Source organism: Ammodytes marinus (genome assembly GCF_949987685.1).
Source record: "Ammodytes marinus genome assembly, chromosome: 20".
Classification (NCBI taxonomy): domain Eukaryota; kingdom Metazoa; phylum Chordata; class Actinopteri; order Uranoscopiformes; family Ammodytidae; genus Ammodytes; species Ammodytes marinus.
Window position 1 is genome coordinate 19291156 of NC_137224.1, and position 21346 is coordinate 19312501.

The 21346-nt window shown below is 42.0% G+C and overlaps 2 protein-coding genes across 2 annotated transcripts; both read right to left on the reverse strand.

Moving 5' to 3' along the window:
* Window positions 1-6156: 6156 nt before the first annotated feature.
* Window positions 6157-10890, reverse strand: cbx7b (chromobox homolog 7b; the record flags this gene model as incomplete). Its single annotated transcript, XM_080048995.1, has 6 exons — window positions 6157-6347; window positions 7495-7831; window positions 8027-8093; window positions 8987-9052; window positions 9305-9348; window positions 10822-10890. The coding sequence occupies 6 exons, from the start codon at window positions 10888-10890 to the stop codon at window positions 6157-6159; spliced, it is 774 nt and encodes a 257-aa protein (XP_079905121.1).
* Window positions 10891-12077: 1187 nt separating this feature from the next.
* On the reverse strand, window positions 12078-19772 carry josd1 (Josephin domain containing 1). The gene is made up of 4 exons (XM_080049283.1): window positions 19241-19772; window positions 18993-19121; window positions 17143-17337; window positions 12078-14684 (listed from the first exon to the last, which is right to left on the reverse strand). The coding sequence occupies exons 1-4, from the start codon at window positions 19606-19608 to the stop codon at window positions 14585-14587; spliced, it is 792 nt and encodes a 263-aa protein (XP_079905409.1). The 5' UTR covers window positions 19609-19772; the 3' UTR covers window positions 12078-14584.
* Between the last annotated feature and the right edge of the window lie 1574 nt (window positions 19773-21346).

The following is a 21346-nucleotide window of genomic DNA, read 5'->3' on the forward strand; positions in this document are numbered from 1 at the left end:
AGTTCGTAGCCATTGTTGTTTCCACCTATCTTGGCATTCATGTCTCCCATCAGGATCACAATGTCCTTTTCTTTCTTGGCCTGGAGTATGTGGTATAGTTGATCGTAAAAGTGATCCTTGGTTTCATCAGCTGCGTCGTTGGTGGGGGCGTAGCATTGCACTACCTGGAGGTTTATTTTCTTGTGTGTAGTATGGAATTTGGCTGTGATGATCCTTGAATTGATGGGTTCCCAGCTGATAAGGGCCCTCTGTGCTTCTTTAGAAAGCATGAATGCCACTCCCTCTGTATGTGGTGCAGAGTCATCTGGGTGCCCGGAGTACAGTATGGACTCTCCGCTCGCCAGCTTGACCTGCCCTGTCTGAAGCCATCTGGTTTCACCCAGACCAAGGAGAGATAGATTGTACCTCCTCATCTCCTCAGCTATCACTGCCGTCTTTCCTCCTGCATACATGGTCCTCACGTTCCATGTTGCTATGGTGGTGGGTCGTCTAGGGGTCAGAAGAAGCTTCGGACGCACTGTCTCCTTGCGGTTTTCCATGTGCGTCGTCATTTTTTCTTTAGCTTGGGACGCTGAAGAGTCTTCCTTTCCAAGACTTTGGGATTTTTTAGTTTTCATCAACGTTTCTGTAGCATGTAGGATTTTGCGAGTTGGGGTTGCTAGCCCCAAGCCCAACCTTCCACCATTTCTGGTTTCTGGAGTTTTGGAGTTGGTTTGTTAGTCCTCTCCCCTATCCTATTGTCTTCCAGGTAATAGATTACAGTCTCATACCACATGAGGCCAGACAGGGTTTGGGTTGTGTACAAGCTGTCTCGGCACTTCAAGCCCAACCAACTCCTGCTGCTGTGTAGTAAAAGCTGCAACCGGGCAAGCATTTTGTACCAGCAGCGCGAGACAGTCATACATCATAGGTCCACTTTAAGTTAATATTGTAGATTCAACACACACACACACACACACACACACACACACACACACACACACACACACACACACACACACACACACACACACACACACACACACACACACACACACACACACACACACACACACACACACACACACACACACACACACACACACACACACACACACACACACACACACACACACACACACACACACACACAGGCCTTGAAGAAGTGAGGACCAGGCAAAATGTCCTCACTTTCCAAAAATGTGCTCACTCCGATGGTCAAAAGCCAAAACTGGTCCCCACAGAGACATATTGCAATACTTCCGATAGATAGGCTAACAAATTAATTAACCTGCAATCGGCAAGATACACCATAGTCTCTCTTTAGTGTCTAAAAGCAACTGCTGACACTCGTGTGTGTGTGTGTGTGTGTGTGTGTGTGAGAGAGAGCTTGTAAACGTGCAATTTGTGCTATTTGTACATTGTGCACAAAATGCCTTGAATATTCTGGCTGTAGGGACGATCATCGAAAAATAAGAATAAAAAATATAATAAAAACAAAAGATGTCTAAAATTAAGATTTTTATTATGTTTTACACTCCCAAAAGACTGTCAAAAACCATTTCAAGAGGCTACCTCATGAACCTGATTGAGAGAATACCAAGAGTGTGCAAAGCTGTCATCACAGCAAAAGGTGGACACTTTGAAGAATTTAAAATAAAAAACATTCTGGTTCATTAAACACTTTTTTGATAATTAAATAATTCCATATTCAAAGTCTGGATGTCTTCAATATTAATTTACAATGTAGAGAACAAAGGAAACTACATGTTGGATGATAAAGTAGTCTCGCAAAGCCAGACCAAACTACAGCAAGTAGATGATAAGTAACAAGAAATTGCAGGACCCTTAAATCAAAGTCCTTAAGTGACTTTTGTCCACCAGAGGGCACTGTCGGGTTGGTATTGATAATTTAAAATGTCGTCTGTAGAATGTTTAAAATGCATCCTCTTCAAATGACACAAAAGCATAACCACCTGGCTTTTCTGACCTCTCCTCATAACTGTTGTATTTAAAGGCTTGGGTGAGAAGAAGTGTTCCTCACTCTCTGTTGCTTTCTAATTGGTTGCTTATAGGCTTTAAAAGGGTCACTGTTGCAGACTCATAATATTCCAACACAATTCTATCTAAGAAGTGTCTTTGTCATTTCAATGACAAACTGAACAACAAGTTGGATTTGAAAATGATATTAACCACGAGCTACATTTATTGCAGTATTACCATAGAAACATTCTATACACAATAACACTTTGAAGACTGGAGCAGGTAAGGTGCAGGTTAACATCACAATAAAGTGCATGGTTCTTCGCCCGGCGGTGGACCAAAGCAGTACAAGCGACCACATCATCAGGCAACGTCAAATGCGGATTCTTGTTCTAGTCATGTCAGTACATTTAGACATGGCACCAGCTCAGTGCTTATCACAAACTATCAAAAATCCTGTTCAGTCATCTGTGTGACAAATATACAGATCTTTTTTTTTTTCAAAGAATAAATATACATTCAGGTCAATGTAGAAAAATAACCACTTAATAAAATTTACGACTAAAAAAAATTAACGACTTAGAAAAATACATGTCTCTCCATGCTGTCCACTCCATCTCCCAGCCCCCTTCGAAACGACTCATCATATTTCAAGTCGTAGTATCATCAGCGGACGATTGTGTATCGTGTATTCTAGACTTACAGAAACCAATGGTGTGTCCGTGTGTGTGTATGTGTGTGTGTGTGTGAGAGAGAGAGACCTACAGACAAAAAAATAACAAAATAATGCAACATCAGGCACTTCCATTCCCTGCAGCTTCATTTTCACACAGAGACAGTTTTCTAGATGGCCAGGCCGCTGAGCCATCATGTGGGATAAACAATGCACAGTAACCACTGTGGGACCTTCCACACACACATCAGCTCCTGTGTCCACTGGACAGGGAGTCAGCAGGACTTTTATTTCTTTTTTTAAATGAGGGATTTTTGGTCTTGTCAGTGTTTATGTCCTCACAAGTATATGGTAATCTAAGCATTTCATTGTTGGATCATCAGCCCATTAACTATGATTTACACATACTATCTTAGCTAACCATTTTTCTAAAGCATCATCTCTTTCCTGGCCATTTGACAAATAGTAATGGGATTGTAGATTTGGAAATTGTGTTTAATTTCATTGAGCTATTTTCCTATACATGTATCATTATATAATGTTTGGTTATATTTAAATCTATTTGGATATCTGTCATTAAACTCTATTTGCATTATCTACTAATACTTATCATATGAGTGATAGTCCATGAGGTGAGAATGTTTTGCACTTTAAAAGATCAATAATTAACTTTGAAACTCAACCTTTAGACAAATCTGAAAAAATGGGAAAACAACTCAATGGGCAACTGAGGAAACTCAGACTATGTGTTTGATGGAAAGCTCCAGAGCCTCTGCTTAATGGACCCTAACCTCTGACGGAGGGAGAAGGTAGGATTGTTTTTCCACAGTCAAGGAGAAGCCTCATGCTGCCTATTCTTTCTTAGCATACCTTACTGCATTACCGTGACAGGACGGTTTGGAAAGCTCTCCTTTGTCGGCACATTCAAGTGTTTTTGAGAATGTCACATCTGAGATGTAAAGCTCTTTGCCCTTTTTTGTTTGTAAAAGATTTCAAATCCGTCTCATAACAGTAGCCAGGTGCCCGTATGGAAACTGGTAAAAGATGTATGCTTTCTGCTATTATTCTTTCTGTTCACACTGGCCATTAAAAAGTTCACTTCCAAAATCCATAGCCCTTCTTGTGAAAATGTTTCAGAAATAAATTATATTTATTATTGTTTCAATCCTTCCACTGCAGCTCAACAAAGAAGAGAGAAGACATTTTACAATAAAAATAATAACTATAACATATCCAACTGAATGGATGCTTCAGCCTCATATTAGAGATACACTTTGGACAGTCAGGACTGTCGTTTGTCCGACAGGTAGGAAACTCTTGATAGCCAGTATGAACAGGGGGAATGATCACAGCAAGCAAAGACTGTTACCCATAGGTTTAACAAATATTAAGAGACAGGCTTGAAATATTGTGTACCAATCCTTTAGTTATAAGGATAGTCTGTCGTCTTTTAAGTTGTGAGCAGATTGTTTAATTTGAAAACTTTCTACCTGGAAAATGCACTAGATTTGTCTCACTTCCCCATGTTTGAGTGAGACAAAAAAGGAAAAAAAATTCACATGATCCTCGTAAAGTCTGAGTTGCTTATGCTTTGTCTTGATTTATGGTTTCATTTCACGTCAATGTATCTTCTGAATGCGATGCTTTTTATCTGCCAACTGCGGGGAAACAATCTTAAATGGTTCCTGCCTGGACCTTCTTCTTTACTTGAATATCACACAGCTTAATAAATCAACTAGGTGTATCAAGGGGTTTGTTCCTTTTTGAAAGGTAACAGGAAGGTAGGATAACAAGGAAACCTTTGGGTCCTTTATATAAAATAGCTGTCAGTGATTTACCCTGTTGGTCACACTCTGATGGACACGCAAATCCTTATGGAGTGTAGTAAATACGATGCAAACTCCATAATACATTCTGTTATCAAGCCTCTTCTGGTTTCCGAACTTTGGTACAATCCTCATTTATCACTTGTATGTGTTGTATGTTTGTATAGATGAAGAGCTGGATGGACAGAACTAACTGCACTGTGTGCGTCTTTGAATTGATATAACTGTACTGGAGGAGAAAGGCATGCAGGCGGATCTAACCGTCGATTTGTAAACACATACTAGACTAAGCCGCATGTTGTACAGTAGTAATAGTAACATGTTCACAGGTTACAGGTTCAGCACTACGTGTTAGTATGGGGCCGACAGCTATGCTCACCTCACTGTGGCTTGGAGTTTGTACAATACGGATGAGTCCAGTAATGAACGGTTAGCTTAGTTTGGAAGAGAGACAGAAACAGCGTCTATGTTTACATGCACAGAGAACTTCCCCTTCTTTCTCTTCCTCACATGATTACTCACATAAACGTTACTTGTTTTCAGTTTGTGACATGAAAATGTCATTGCTGTGAACATATTTGTGCATAAGCCCATTCTGTTAAAGGGACCCTGTAGAGTTTTAGACCACTAGTGGCGCTGTGGAGCAATGTTTTGATGATTGGACGACTTGATACACATTCCTGCTGCTGGTCTCACACCATTCCACTGATCTACAGATGACATCAATGTACCGCATAAAGTAGCATTGGACCAACAAGGAAATACAAGGAATGAGAAGGACCGCAAGCTAGCTAACACAGGTGTTTGCATGGCAGGGTCCAATTAAGTCTGAAAAGTCAGCATTGAAAATCTTTCATGAAGGAAATGACACGTTTGTTACATCTCAGTGATACACACAATGATTTTGCTGGGTAACTAACACTGAATTTAAACATTACTATGTTTGATTAGAAGAGAACTCTACAGGGTACCTTTAAGGTTGACTTAAGGTTGTCTGAACATTTGAACCAATAGTAACACGTCAAAAATTCCTCTTTATGATTCGTATCTCACTTCACTTCACCTCACTCACACACTCTATTTGACACATTTCCAACTGTTTGACAGTGGAAAATGTGAGGGCCCAACAATGGCCCAGGGTTAAGGTTAGCCCAAGTGCTGAGCCTCACCAAAGCCTGGAATGGACCTTAATAGTGTGCAGGCCACAACTCGCTTGGCGGTTCCAATGATTGCACCTCAGTTAGGATGGCGTCGTAAGTCACACTTTCTGTTCTATCTGTTCCAGTTTTACTTCTTCGCATGTTGTTTTGGTTGGGTCTTTTGTTGTGTTTTTAAATAGCTGAATTGACTGTTTACTGTGGGGGTTATTGGAAGTGTTTTTTAAAAGTCCTCACTCACCAATACTAGTCATAACCGGTCATCGCTAACTGTACCAAAGGAGAACAACCTTACTATGACATTAACCAGAGTTTGGGCGGATACCCAAGTGACTCTGTGCATGTAAACGTACCACTGACCATACTGGAAGTGGCTGGGTGAGAGGGGGAGCTTAACAGGGGGAGGTTAACAGAGAGGGAATGGAAACACCAGCCCTGGCACTCAAACCACCATTTGCACGCTTTGATGAAACCAGAGCCTCCGACTCCTTGTCACGGCCCCTCACCCCCACCAACCCGTTTGGACTTCTTCACAGTTTCACACCTTCAGGCCCAAGTCTCTGAAGAAGCCGCTGGCCACCCTCGACTCTCGGAAAGTTACTGTGAGGGAGTTGAGGGTGACGTCCGTGATGGTCACCTCCCCCGGGCCGCGGACAGGTATCCAGACATGTTCCACCTTCTCCAATGCGGTGAACTGTTCAGGTCGGATGACGTCCGTCCTCTCCAGTCCTGAGTGGGACCAGAACATGGAGACGGGAAAGGCAAGAGCAGGGGGGAAAGAGGGTAGAGTGGCAGTCAGACAGCGATTGCATCAAGCCCATCACATGTGTGCCGTTATTGAGTTAACCGCCCTTTGACTGGCCTGGATAGGTTATCTCTGCTGCTCTGATAGATGTCTTAAACTGACAGAGGCAGATAGGCTGCAGGGACAGACAGCTCTGAGTGCTTCTGAGGAGATAGGGAGAACAGAAGAGTCTCACAACATTATCTTGAGAAGATTTAGTTATGTCTCACGTTTAAATGGATTAAACCGCTCTTTCTTGAACCCGTCACACAAATAATTCATGATTCACTTATTAAAAATGTACATCTGCCAGGTGTCAAACATTCTAGAAAAATGATGCTACATCACAGGAAAGACTGTGTGGTTATCAGGGCTGTGCTAATCAATCGTTTAACGATATATCCTGTTATTTTTTATTTACGAGATATCAGTATAATATCGTTAGCTCCAAAAAATAATATTTAGAAGGAAAAAAATCTAGTTTTAAACGGGTTGTGAACTACTTCTACTACTACCATAGATATTACGGCTAGTTGCCTTGAATTCACAGGTTTTAAATTTTAATTAAACAGTTTTGACACAATTCATCCACTGCATTATGGATAAAACCCAATGTGATGCATAAGACTACCCAGCAACTTGATTCAGCTATGTTTTAACATTTTCAGTGAACAATGTGGAATATCGCAATATGCATCGTATCGCAATTATTCATGATATACCGTGTAGTGACCATCGTATCGTGATGTGTATCGTATCGTGAAGTCCTTGCCGATACCAAACCCTAGTGGTTATAAAGAGATCATGTTGGTTGCAGTGTAGATAGTAAGGTTTCTTCCTTCTAAAGTAGCTGTTGCTTTTACATTTAGATGTACAGCAGCAGCAGCTTCAATTGTCTTTAATGAGCCCATGTGTTGACCTACGTGTGATTTAGCTCTTTAATCAGCTCAGGGTGGAGGAAGTTTAATGTTTTTGGATGCACGCCCGGTGAAAGAAGCCTGTGCACGTCCGAGCCTACTGGAAAAAGGCTCACTAATCTGGGTCGTGATGCTGATTAAGAGTCTGTACTGGCTGACCGACTGACACACTTACCGCTTAAAATGCCTCCGCTCTTCTCTGTTGCCTCCTTTCTAGACTCCCCCTTCCCTTCCTCCATATCCTCTTGGTCTTCTACATTGTCATCCTCTTCTTCTTCTTCTTCCTCATCCCCCTGGCTCTCCCAGTCCTCCTCTGTAGGACTTGGAGGGTTTGAGTCAAGGCACTTGAACTGTGACCTCAGGGGTTTGCTCAGAAGGTGGCCACAGGCGCTGTACGGCGGCTGGTTCTGGTCCTCGGGGAGCAGAGAGCGCGTGAGGGAGAGACGCAGGCGAGGCTGAGGCATCTCCGGAACCTTGTGAGCGCTGCGGAGATCCATGGTGTAGACCGTGTTCTGGAATAAAGAAGAGAGATAGCCGGAAAGATTGAGGGGTCGAACAACTTGAAAATGTAATGATTTTAACTCACACTGGAGATAAAATAGAGGAGGCAATAAAGAACAATAGCAAATGAACTAAAGGCACAGAGTAAAATAAAAAAATAAAAAAAGATAAAGTCATGTTTGAGATTGAACGACTCCAGAGCTTACCTCCAGAAGCACTTTTTTAGGTTTGGATCCTTTTCTCCTGTGACTCAGAGATCTCTCTCGCTCCTCTCTGAAAAGCAAAGCACGCTGTTAAACCGATGGCCAAGGTCTCCTGTACATGTTCTGTTTGACAGTCTTCACAGCTGTTCTTGGGCTCTGTTTGAACACTTTTTTGGGTTGAATTGGATTACATTTTCACATGACCTTAAGAAAAAATGTATCCAGGGTTATGAGGTAAGCACGTTCCAAGGTTGAGCATGCACATAATTTCTGCAAATGGTTCTACATTATTGCACTGATCCACAGTTGGCAGCAAAGGTTGGCAGAAAGCCTGCGAAAAAAACACAACAATGCACTAGGCAAAGGCAGGGACGAAGACTGCTCCAAAGTCAAATGGATATGTGGGATTCAAATGCTAAAAACAAATTGACTTTGCAATTCAATCAATCCATGTTTACTGTCCCAAAGAGGGTGATTCGGTTTTGCTACCATTTGAAATGAGTCCCAAAAACAAAACTATTGCAACAATCACACATAAAGTACAACACTGAAGAAGAAGACAGACCAGCCTATCAAGATTGAAACATTTACACAGTCCACTGAATGTAGAATGGAAACAATTCTTTGTTGACAAGAAAACTGGACAGGGCACATTAAAAAAAAAAAAAAAAAAAAAAAATCAGACTTGTTTTCCAGAAGACTGAAAATTAACACGTAACGAAACTTTAACATCATTTCACCGGAGTAGCGTCATATTTATGGCACCTCTGGATGTGTTTTTGGCATATCTAGTTACGGTCCAATAACCCTGGACACATGTTAGCTGCCAGCTGGAGCCAGGTCTTGCAATTGGAGACTAACTAGCTCTTTAGGATTTATAGAATGGAAGAAGAGAACTGATTTTATTCTGCACATTCCTGCTCCGCTACGTGTCAAATGTCCGAATTTTCAGCGGAGCCTTACTTCTCTTCATAGGCCTGCACCAAGCGCTGGTCCAGAATGTGTTCCTCAGGCTCCCATGTGCAGTACCTACAAGACATACGCGTTGACATATTTATGGATATTTCCTATTTCTCAGAACTTTGCTAATAAATCAATCTGTCATATTACTTTTCAATAAGTTATCTTTGTTAATTGGCATATATATTTCTCATGAATTTACTTTTGATATGGCTGCGGTACATTTCTGTGTACATGTTTGTATGTGCTGTACATTTCAGTGTGGATATGATCAAGTCTTATGTAATCCATCCGTCCATCTTAGCAAGCCTATATACTCACTTTGGAGGCCACCCTTTCCATTTCAACAGATACTCCACATTCCCCTGTGGAGACATAACATTGGGTCAGCCAAGAACACATCACAGAATATTCTGTAGCCTTTCTAATAGGGGGCGACTGCGGCTCAGTTGGTAGAGCGGGTCGGCTGATTAGGTTCGATCCCCGCCCTGCCACCTGTGTCATGGTTGTTGTGTCCTTGGGCAAGACACTTCACCCACCTTGCCTCGTGTGAATGTCAATAGTTAGCCTGCTATCGGTGTATGAATGTGTGTGAATGGTAACGTGGGAAAGGAAAACAGGTCTCCCTTGAAAAAGAGTCTACGGTCTCAATGGGATTTACCTGTATAAATAAAGGTTAAAAAAATAATAATGATAAATAACACCTTAAAACAATCTGTGGTTAATCATTGTCCCATATGCAGTATATTCACTATTTGTGATGTCTTTGCAGATGCCTGTGACCCTACATGTCAGATTATTATACTTGTGTATGAAAAAGAAATCTGTACTCGTCCTCCCCCTCTTATTTATTTTAAATGTGTTTATTCCATTATGTTCTTGCTACTGAATGGAGGTTATGTGTAGCAGGATGTTTCCATGCCATTAGACAATATCTATAATTAACAGATAATGTACAATGTACAGTATGCTTTCCATTCACCAGCAGAGCCACTCAGGGTTAGTCATCCTGGGTGAGATCATCCAGACCCTTGAAGGTATTCTCAGTGGGTGAAGTCAGCTTTTTTCCCCGAATTCGTCTTACTCACCCAGGTGCCCATACAGAGTGAAATGCTAAATGAACCATTTAACCAGAAAGCCTGTACATATCCTTGCCTCATAGCAGGGTAGTTAAAGAAACATATGTTGAAGTATCATCTCCAAAGGAACATTGGTCAGTGTATATGCTCATTGTCTTCCAAACCTAAACTGTTAGAAAGCTAATTAACAGAAAATAAAGCAAACGGGCATAGTGTCTAGGCTTATATTAAACTACCTTTTTATCTATCTTTGTATATATAAAACTTAGCTGACATCAATCTTTGGCTACTATAAAATTATGAAACTATTCTGTTTACTCCAGTGTGTATAGGCTAATTGAACAGTGGATTATTGCGACATAGTTTAGACGTGGAGCCTTAATATCAGCGTGCGCATCTGTCAACAATATGGCAATTTAGAGCGACAGTTAATTAGCTAGCAAACAGGCCCAGAATTAATTATATTTGGTCGATAACATCATGCCCAGTCTTCCGGTTTGGCCAAACACTTGCCACGCTCAGCTGTAGTGCAATGACAACACTCTCCACGTTCCGTTGAAAGGGACAGCCTCCTGCAAGCCGCCTCCTTTATTTATACAAACCCGAATTAGATGACCTGCTTAGAAGCCCTAAGCTCTCAAGATTTTTTTTAATAGCATCCAAAGTAGCATGCCTTCCCCAGTTCCTCCAGAACAATGTGCCGACAGCGTCAAGCAGCTATTCGCACTGACACATTTTGGTAAGACGTGTGAGGGTTACCTTTTTAACTCTTTTCTTGACGATTGATTCCACAGCAAACACCTGCTCCCCGATAGCTGACAGCTCCATCCCTGCGCGCGCGCCGCAGTCCGCTGCCTTTTAACTCAAAGTAGAGTATCTCTCTCTCTCCTCCAAACTAAGCTAACGCGGTAACTGCTTGAGACAGCCGTCCTCCTCCTCCTCCTGTCCTCTCTCTCTCTCTATGTCGCCTTGTTCTCCCGACAGTTTAGGGGCCCATTTGTCCGGAGCGACTTCCTTGTGGTGGTCTTTTCGAGCGTCCAGTGACTTTACAAAATCTGCGACACATCTGCACACCGCTCCGCGCGCGCCCCCATCTTTGAGAGCGCGCGCCACTTACGATGAGGCCACGCGCGCCGCTAGCTTCTTCTCCATCACCACCATCATCATCATCATTCATACAGTGTATGGATGGAAACCTAAAAAGGTGCTCGATGAAGCCTTAGGCCGTTCACTTGGGTAACAATACAAATTATCATTAGCCATTTAAGTTGCACAAACATTCAAAAAAAGGAGAATCATTAAATGTTGCATTACCACTCAACTGCAAAAAGTAGCATTTAACTGTAGAACTTGATAGAGGTGGAGCTAGTTCCAACTACTTCATGATATACAGTCGGGCCCCCTCCAAAGGCACCCTGGATGAGTCTAAGCTGTTGGGAGATGATTAATGGGGTAGTGAAGAAAAATGTTCTGCTTCACAAATTTGTTATGGCTTTAGGAATGAAGCCAAATGAAAAATTCAGAGCACAAATCACTCCTTGGCGGAACTGTAAACTATGAATATAAAACTCTTAATATATATTTATATCTATAAAATACTCACTAACATCTGACACTTAGCAAAAGGGCCCCAACCAGAAAACCCCAAATAATTTGGGAATAATTTTTTACGTACAGGTAGTGGATCGTGAGGAGATATTCACTGATTTTGACAACAAGCATTCTCAAGAATCACACTGATTCCACCTGTACTTGTTGATGTAGATTTAAAATAAAATGAAGCAGAGTAAAGAATGCAAGATGTACCTCTAAACTATAGTGGAGTAAAATAATAAAGAACTTAAACATCATCTAAAGTTTAAGTACCAAAAAACTGTATTTAAGAACGGTACTTGAATAAACATACTGAATTACCATACTGACCCATTTACTACACTCACACTGTAGCTTATACATATAAAGTGCCATTATAAGCATTTTATTTCTATGCAAAAAAACTTGACAACAAAAAAAACATTAAAAATAAAAATACAGTGACAATCAGTATTCCTTAAGCAGGATGGGCTGAGAGATTGTCATGGCCAAAAAAAAATAGCAAATTGTCATGAAGTGATATCATATATCTCAGTCAATGAATGGCGACCTCTCTGATGTTTTCGATGCAGGATCACGTGGATATGACATTAAAAGGTCAACAGACTGGGCTGGAGTTCCAAAAAATAAGACATGCACCATTGAAAAAAAATAAAGTGATCTTTACATGTGGTCTTAATAAAAATCACACTATATATCAAACCATAGTAAATAACAGAAAAGCCCTTGGCTGCAAAAGTGAGAGAGTCGTATTAAATGAGCTTCAGCTGCTTCTCCTCTTTATTTACCATAAATTAAATTGGTGCTTTTGGAATAAATCTCCTGAAATGGCGTCAAAAATGCACAGCCCCGCTTCATCTTTCAGAGCAACAACATTTGAATTGTTTCTTTATGTAAACAAGTTAAGGCCAATATCGTCATAAACAAACAATACGAGTAAAAGTATACAGTTTCTCTTGAACTGACGGATTTGAAAGCTACAAACTGGAATCTCTGGTAAGGCTCATTTCACAATAATCAACCACAGCGACACAACGTGGCCGGACACTGTAGCCAGCCCGTCAACTTTCACTTTGCTTTTCCTATACATTCTTTTTTTCTACCTATAGGCACATTTGCACTCCATCTTGACAACTTTCCCTTCATACTGCCAACCCACCAAACGCCCTCCTCACACATTACAGAACCCTGTTGACAAGAAATTTGTCCAGAGAGTTTAGAAAAAAGAAGGGTTAATCAGCTGAGCTCCTGGGCTACAGAGAGCTGCTGTGGTGGTGACCCTTTGGACCAAATCAAATATAATATGAATAAAGTATCCTCACTTGTTTTTACTTTCATCTGTTTGTGTGGTGTCATCTACCACTGTGCGACAAATGATTCTGGCTCCTATTTAGCAGGAGTGGTCGATATGGACTTATAACAATAATAATAATAAAAAAAAATCTTTGTTTTGATATGATGATTTTTTAACAACAACTTTTGAATTACTCCAATTATTTGTGACAATCTTAGTGACTTTCTCTGGTGCATTTGAACGCATCACACAGTACTCATCAGCAGATTAAGTTTACTCAGTTTGCCATGGAATTGCACACTGCAGAGTAGGGCTGCAACTTATTTGAATTATCGATTATTCTGATGATTATTTTCTTTATCCATCACTTTGACAGTAAAATGTCATGTAGTTATAAACAACATCTACACAAAATAAATGCTTATAATTCCTAGACGTTACCGTCAAAAAAACAAATATACCCACTTGACCATCGTTACTGTTTTGGGCATTTTTGTCTAGAAAATGATATTTGAACAGATTATCATTATTGTTGCCATTGGATTGATGAATCTGTTTTAACATAGCAACTGAGCCAACTCAATCTGCCCACCGATGAGGACCGTGTGATGCGGTCAAAAAGCTCCAGAACAAGTTTGTGTGTACACCTTGAGTTGAGAATGTTTTGTTGTTTCCTCAAAGCCAACAAACATACCGTAATGCTGCACCTTGGCCTGGCAATCAAGCAACATATCTTGATACAGTCTGATTCTACTGAAAGATGATAACCATTACTATAGCATTGCTTCCTAAAAACTGACTAACCATTGAAATGTGAAAAAAAAAAAAAATGGATGCATGGTGCTGTTACTTCTTCCTGGAAAGGGAAAGTGAGGCAAACATCCACTAGAGGGGAGTGTTTGGTCTGGGTGTTTTGCATTGCTTTGTTGCATATAAAACGGGGTTGTGTCGGCACAGCCTGTGTGTGTACGGTACAGGCTGAGTTTGTGCCACAAGTGTTTGGGCAGTGGATGAAATACAAAGTTGGCATCGTGGTAAGTCACCGGTTCGGACTGGTGATATGGAATAAGGGATAGAGAGGCGGAGGAGTGAGGCATAAAGAGGGCACGCTTTGGTGAAAGTGAAGGGACGGAGGATAAGGACAGAGAGAGATTCACCACAGTAACACAAAGACACATCAGTGAACATTAGGACTGAAGCAGGGAGGATCACTTAGGGAGACAGGCACATAAACACAGCATTTTTTCATAAAGCCTGAACTCCCATGACTTTGGAAACTTCAACAGAAAAAAAAAAAAAAAAAAAATCAACGGATCAAAACTGACATTGAAAAATAAAAATGGCAGAAACAGAAAGAGTAACTTTTCTTTTTGATAAGTCTTTGTTTGTGAGTAAAGGACTGTGATTATTTGATTCTCCCTGTAAAGTGTTTGCCTTCTTCATTGCTTTTTGCATCTTATCAGATTAGAGTCCAGCAATGGCTGTGTAAACAAAACCCAAAAAAAGGGGGTGGGGGGTAAGGCCAGAGTGCATCCATTTGATTGGCTGTGCACCACTCTCCTTTCCTCTCCCGTTCATCCTGTGACTGGCCCGTTCGGCCTTGGTTGAAGCTGTGATTGAAGGCTGCTTCAAACCTTAGCTGTCGGACCGCCATGTTTGGTGTGCTTCCACTTCCTCTGAGACCACCAGTAGCAGTTCACAGTTCTTCCCTCTCAGCTGCTGGCGGAGAAACTTCCTGGGACACACAAACAAACAAAAAAGCTGCAAACTCATTTTTTTTATGGGTCAATTTGGTGCAGCAAAAACACAACACTATCACATTATCTCTTTCTAAATTACTTATGGCAAACGTGTGAGCAAAGAGTTGCCTATTGACAGAAAAAAATTAAAATCTTTCATGTTGGCTACTTGATATGTTTCATCCTTTTAGCTTTTTTTTTAGGTCTCTCCATTAACTCCCATCTGGCTCATTAGCTTTTTAATGACATACTGTAAATCACAAGTATGTCGATAGACTCTCTACTATTGTCTATCTGGCATGTAGCATACGGTGGCTTTATTGTAGCTTCATTGCTGACAACAGTTGCCTGCTGCTGCTGGAAGTGTAAGCTGAGTGTGCATGCCACAAAACCAAAACAATGAGCTAAAAGTTGGTAAAACGCTCCAATGATCGGGGAGCAACTGCACATTCTGTTGCTCATACAGTGTGGGTTTGTCTTTATAGTAGGGCTGTCAAGCGATTAAAAAAATTAATCGAATGAATTACAGGCTCTGTGATTAATTAATCTAAATTAATCACATACTTATATGACACTTTTATGCCTGTTTATAAACAACAGTAGGCCTATAGGCGATCGTTCGTCTCTCTCTCTCTCTCTCTCTCTCTCGCTCTCTCTCTCTCTCTCGCTCTCTCTCTCTCTGTCTCTCTCGCAACTTCTGTAGCGCCGAAAAAAAATCACAAAAAAACAAGCAGGCTAAATGACACACACACACAAACAAAGGAGGAAAAAAGACAGGCATATCTAGGAAGAGTGAGAGGGTGTCAGATTGAGTGGGACGATCACAGCTAGCAAACAAAAGTGAGACACGGAGGAAGATTGAGAGATAGGTCTACTGTTATGAACCTACATTGTTAATTAGGCACCCACTAAATCGATAATGCACAGACACTGCGGAGAATAACATAACACGTATTCCTACCTTCATGCTTATTTGCCCGGAGCAGCCCATAACACATCCATAGAGACCTGGCCCCTTTCCCCTGCTTCTTTCTTTACTCTTTAATCCCGTGCGGGCCGTGTCAGCAAACTACAGGTGCAGCCCCACTATCGCCTCACCTCTTTTGCACCGGGTCAAAGGGCAATATGGAAGTGCGATTAATCTGCGTACATTTTTTTTAAAGCGCGTTAATTTTTCTGTGATTAATTAATCGAAATTAACGCGTTAATTTGACAGCCCTACTTTATAGCCATTTCACATTACACAAATAATAATAAAAAAATTATCTTAATCTGTTGTTTGTATAAACATATTTGCAGTTTAAAAAGAATAGTTAGACATTTTGGGAAGTAGTTACTTTCACTTCGTTTTGAGGCTACTGTTAGATTAGTTTAGCATATCTTCATATACGCATTTCGGTGTATTTCACTAGATTAGGGCAGCCCTCTGTTTCCATCACCCTTCAGTACCTCCATCACAGTTGGCTTTGTGGTCGAGCCGTTTAGAGATAAGACTCATATTGTAAGGTCAACCTTGCTATTGTCTTTTGAAATTGTGAAAAATGCGAGGTGACTGGAGTTCTTCTAAACTGACTCGACTTATCTACCTTTAGGGGGATGTTCTAAAAGACAAAATTTAAAAAAAATTACTTATTTAAAACAAATGATGTGTAAAGGGATACACCAGGATTCTGGGGATGTTAAACATCTCAACATTGACATTAAAATGTCCCTTTTGTGGCCATGCAAGCAGCAAGACAGATTTGGCCAATCCAAAAAAAGTAAAAAATATTTCCTTTCCCGGGTGAGCAGAAGAGCTGAAATTCTTCGTGCTCCTGTGTTAAACTGCTGTTAATGCAAACTCAACACTTCACGCAGCTGCTTCACAGGGAAGAAAGGCCTTCCAGCTGTCAACAAAGTCAAGCCTTTTACTGTGAAACAGCTGCAGAAAGCCGAAATTAAATCACAGATGTGAGTACCCAGCTGAAAGGTTGCGTCTGCAATTTTTGTTGTTGTTGTTGTCAAAATCAGTGAATATCTCCTCACGATCTGCTACCTGTCTGCACTGTGTGTGCGCTGAAAACAAATCTGGTGTAATACACAACCCAGGCCCTGTTAACTAGTATGTAAACAAGTGGTATGTAAACATAGGGGGCCCACCGTGGCGACCAACATGCCCGTCTACAGAGCCTAGGCTGTGCATCCATTTTTTTTTTCATCGCACGAAATACGGAAAGGTAGCGGATCGTGAGGGGAAATTAACTGATTTTGACAACAATCATTTTGACAACAAGCTTTCTCCAGAATCGATGACTTCTCCTTCGAGTTTCATGGCAATCGGCCAATCCTTTAGTTGTAAACACAGCTCCTGCATGTTGTAAATATCTCAAAACGACAGCCAGCATAATGTTTGGGATCATAGCTGTCACAGTGCGAACACATGTACAGAGAGAGGTAACATCCCATGGCTCTTACCTGAGCTGGTCTGGGTTGCCTATGAGCGCCGGGCTCCGCAGCTTGGAGTCCAGGTTGTAGTAGTCTCCCCCCACCTCCCTGACTCCTATCCAGTGCTGGCGTTTGAGCGGCAGCCGCAGAGGCCCCCAGCGCAGGTTGGACGGCACGTTCAGAATGAAGCCCGTCACGTTGGACAGCTCAATGCTGCCTACGTCCCTGGAGGAAAGGAGAACGGCAACATTTAAGTTCTGGGATCACATATGTATAGCCTATACACTGCTGACTTTCCATTCCGTATGATATGAAAATGACCTTAATCTGCAAACTGGCCTGAGACAGGTATCAGAAAGGGGAAAGAATCCTAGGCTTACTATGTGTATGATACTTTCCCATGATCGCCTGATAAGAGCACAATGATAGCAATTCTGCCATGCACAAGATATTTGAAAGTCATCTAAAATACTTAACAAGGTTGATGTGATGATAAACTACAGTGTCGTGGTCTAATAAAACAAAATGTATTTTACTGCACTATGAAAGGCCTTTCATTTTTCACATTGTTTCTATAGACAACTGGCAGCAACATAATAATGGCAGCAGTGCCAAACAGTTAAAGCATCTCAATATTAAAAAGGACCGACACTTCAGCATTGAGACATTTCACAATAATAAACTGGAACAAGCAGTTCCCTAACATTCTGCTAAATCCATTATTTGCCCCTTGATTGATAAACATGTATTTCTTTCCTCTTTGGCCAAATGACATTGTAACTGTTTAGCGTAATAAGAAAACATGGATGTCGTGGGGAATCAAGATAATTCTGTAGTTTGATGTATTATGGAGGATTTTTATTTTTTAAAAAGGGAGTTCATCAATGTGTCAGTTTTCGATAAGCACTTGAACGCACCAACAAGGACAATTATGAAAACACTCCATGGCCACTATGGCCACTTACTAATACAAATTAAAACAATCAAAATGTATCTTTCTTCAGCTATTACAAAAAATCTACAGTGCATGGCATACTGCAGATGTGGCTTATTATTTGTTAATTTTTTTCTGAAAATTGTGTATTAATAATTGTATTGTATAATAGTATGTAAACACTTAAATTGCACGGTAGGTTCAACCGCTGCAACGTTTTATTAATCAGCGACAGAGAGAAGCATTGTTGTTGTTGTCGTAGCAATGATTTTGTTCCTGTTTCACTCAGGACAGAGAAACAGGAATATGGCTTTTCTGATAACATTAACGCTTTACTGAGAAAAACAAGTCTGTGGCTGCTGCTGCTGCTGTTGTTGTTGCCAAAAGCCATGGAAGACTGTGGGAAGAATGAGGGAAGCAGGAACGCTGATAAAAACTGTCTGCTAGACCTTGTCAACTGATGGAGCTGCTGACTAATCGAAGAGATCACTCAGGGTCCCGCTGATTAGGCGGCCGAGGTGCAGAGGAAGACGTCAAGGTAGCCTCACCTTTACATTACAAAGGATTTGAGTGCTTTCTGCAGATGTCACATTTAACAATAGAGGATGTATAAGTGGAGTCCTTGTCAAAATCACTTTTGGTCAACATCAGTGAATATCTCCTCATGATCCTGTCTGTACTTTGTGTGTGCTGAAAATATATCTAGTGTTAATACACAGCCTAGGCTCTGTAAACGGGCATGTGGCTAGCTACAGTGGGCCCTTTTGTTCATATACCCTTTGTCAGTTTAACCTGATTCTAATTATTTAGGGGAATTGACAAAGAGAGCAGTCAGAAACTATGACAAAATCAATTGATCTTCATAAAAGCATTACTGTATTTTAACTGTCTGACATTTTCTATTGCTTTAACAGACACTGCAGTTTTCAGCGGCAGTCCTACGTACCTTCTTTTATCCCACCAGACTGCCTCGAACCCTCGGGTCTGCAGCGCTGCCATAATGACATTCACGTCATAGTTCCCGTTTCCCAGCATGCTCTTCTTGTGAGGCGTCACCAGAGTGCTGGGAGAAAGCCTGCAACAACAGGTGGACACAAGGAGAGAAAAAACAACAGATTATCCACAATGTTTCATGTGCTCGGGCTAAAAAAAAAAACACTGGCTATTATCTGGTTCCTAACAGAAAGTCCCCACCTCTGGTAGATCTCCTGCAAGGTGTCCCTGCTGAAGGCCGTCCCGTCCTGGAAGACGTTGTTGAGGGCGTGCAGGGCGCAGAGCTCCCGGCGCTGCTTCTCGTGGTAGATGGCCGGAGGTGTCAGAGCGGGTTGGGGAGGAGGAGGTTGGGGGGCGAGGGAGGAAGAGGAGGAGGAGTTATCTTGTTGTTGGGGGTCCGTGGGATCCCTGCCCCTGGTCTCCTCCGCTCCCACCACCACCACCACCTCCCCTCCTCCTCCTGCTGCTGCTTTCTGCTTGTTGACCTTCCAGCGCATGCAGCCCAGCTCCTGCAGCCCGCCGCGCCCCTTGACCTTCCACTCGCCAGCTGGATACGGAGCACTTCCCATCCCTGGACGTTGACCCCCAGCAGCACTGCCCCAGCCGCCACTGCCAACCCTGACGCCTCCTCCTCCAGCTCCACAACGACCGCCTGGCAGGAGGCTACATCAGCATCATGGCAACCATCGCCATGGCAACCGCTCAGCAGCCGCTCAAGAGAGAGGAGCTTGTGTGTCTCCGTGAACGGTCGAGTAGGGGCGGGGGGGGGGGATGGATGGATGGATGGGTAAGGTAAATGAGACCCTGTGGCTGCTTTAACACAGCAAACACCTGCTGCTGCTCTCTCTCTCTCTCTGAAGGGATGGATGTGGGGAAAAGGGACAACGGAAGGAGGGTGTAAAAAAATAAAAAATAAGGGACTTCCAGCAAAAATCTCACAACACAAAAAAAATGTACTCCAGATACTCCCAAAGGAAAGATTACTCCTAAGCCAGCTCCACGGTGGTGTCGTCGATCAAACCGCTACGTTTCAACTTGCTCCATCTTGCGTGAGTTTGGGTGCTTTGACAGCCCTCTCTCTCTCCATACAGTTGTGTTGAGCCTATAGCTTTGCAGTTCTTTCCATCGCCGGGCTGCCGATTGTGAAGCTTCCCCCTCGACTGGGTCAGATACAACAGAGATTTCAAGCTGAGCGTGGAGAAAGAAAGACAGTAAGAATAGCTTTATATAATCATTATCTACCTTCTTTCTACACCAATGATTCACTCATTTCAAATAACAGATGTGGTGACATGTTCCCTATCACAGGTTAGCAGAGCCTTAAATGACATCCTAAAACTGCTGTCTTGATCACAACAGCAGCCAACAACACTTTTAAAACAGTGCTGAATGTGATGTTGATGGTGAAAGATAGCTGAGATAACGTTTTAAGCTGCTACAGTCAGCTTGTAGGCAGCACAGCTCAAAATGAGAAGAAGGTAAACATTTCCAGCAGCTTGGACTGAGGATAGAGGAAGCAGGCTGTTCAGTAGGCTAGCAAAGAAAAAAAAATGACAACAGCCCCGTACTCGAACAAGACACACACACGTTAGGGAGCTTACGGTCCATTAGGGAGGGATAGCCGCGGTTACACTCGTAAGCCACACATGTACAGATGAAATTAAGCCGTAGATAGTAACAGATATCTGTCGTTGAGTCTTTTGGCTGCTCTACGTGACTCCCGTGTCTACAGCAAACACAACCACAGCGCTTCCTTTACGTCTTATAACTTCATTTTCTCGAGGCGACCACTTACCTGGCCGCTTACCGCAGGTTCCGTCACAGCTAGGCTAACATATACCGGCCTAAAAACTGATTTTACTGCCTCCAGTGTCCCTAAAAATTGTTCAGTCCTTTGTCTTTGCCAAATTTTCCCTGGTGTCTCTCTCTCGTGCTCTCTCTCTCTTCCTCGCTGTCTGTCTCTCGCTCTGCCGTGCAGACGCGGACATGCGCAGTTAACGTCTCCCTGGTCACCGCCTGCGTCAGTAGACAGTGGAGCAGTCCCTCCCATGAGACTGCGAAAGCCTATATTTTCCACTTTATTCAGAGTGGGCACGCTTAAAATACTTAATAATTATATAAATAACACGATGTTGCTTTACAGACTGTTGGCAGTAGTGATGTAGGCTACAAGTAATAATACTTTATGTTTTATGATTTATAGGCCAGGTGTTGTTGTAGGCTACATCATCAACTTAATTTTGAATGAATGCTTAAAGGAGCTTTAGGCCTACCCATCTTTATTATGGCTATACCCAGCATGAGTCA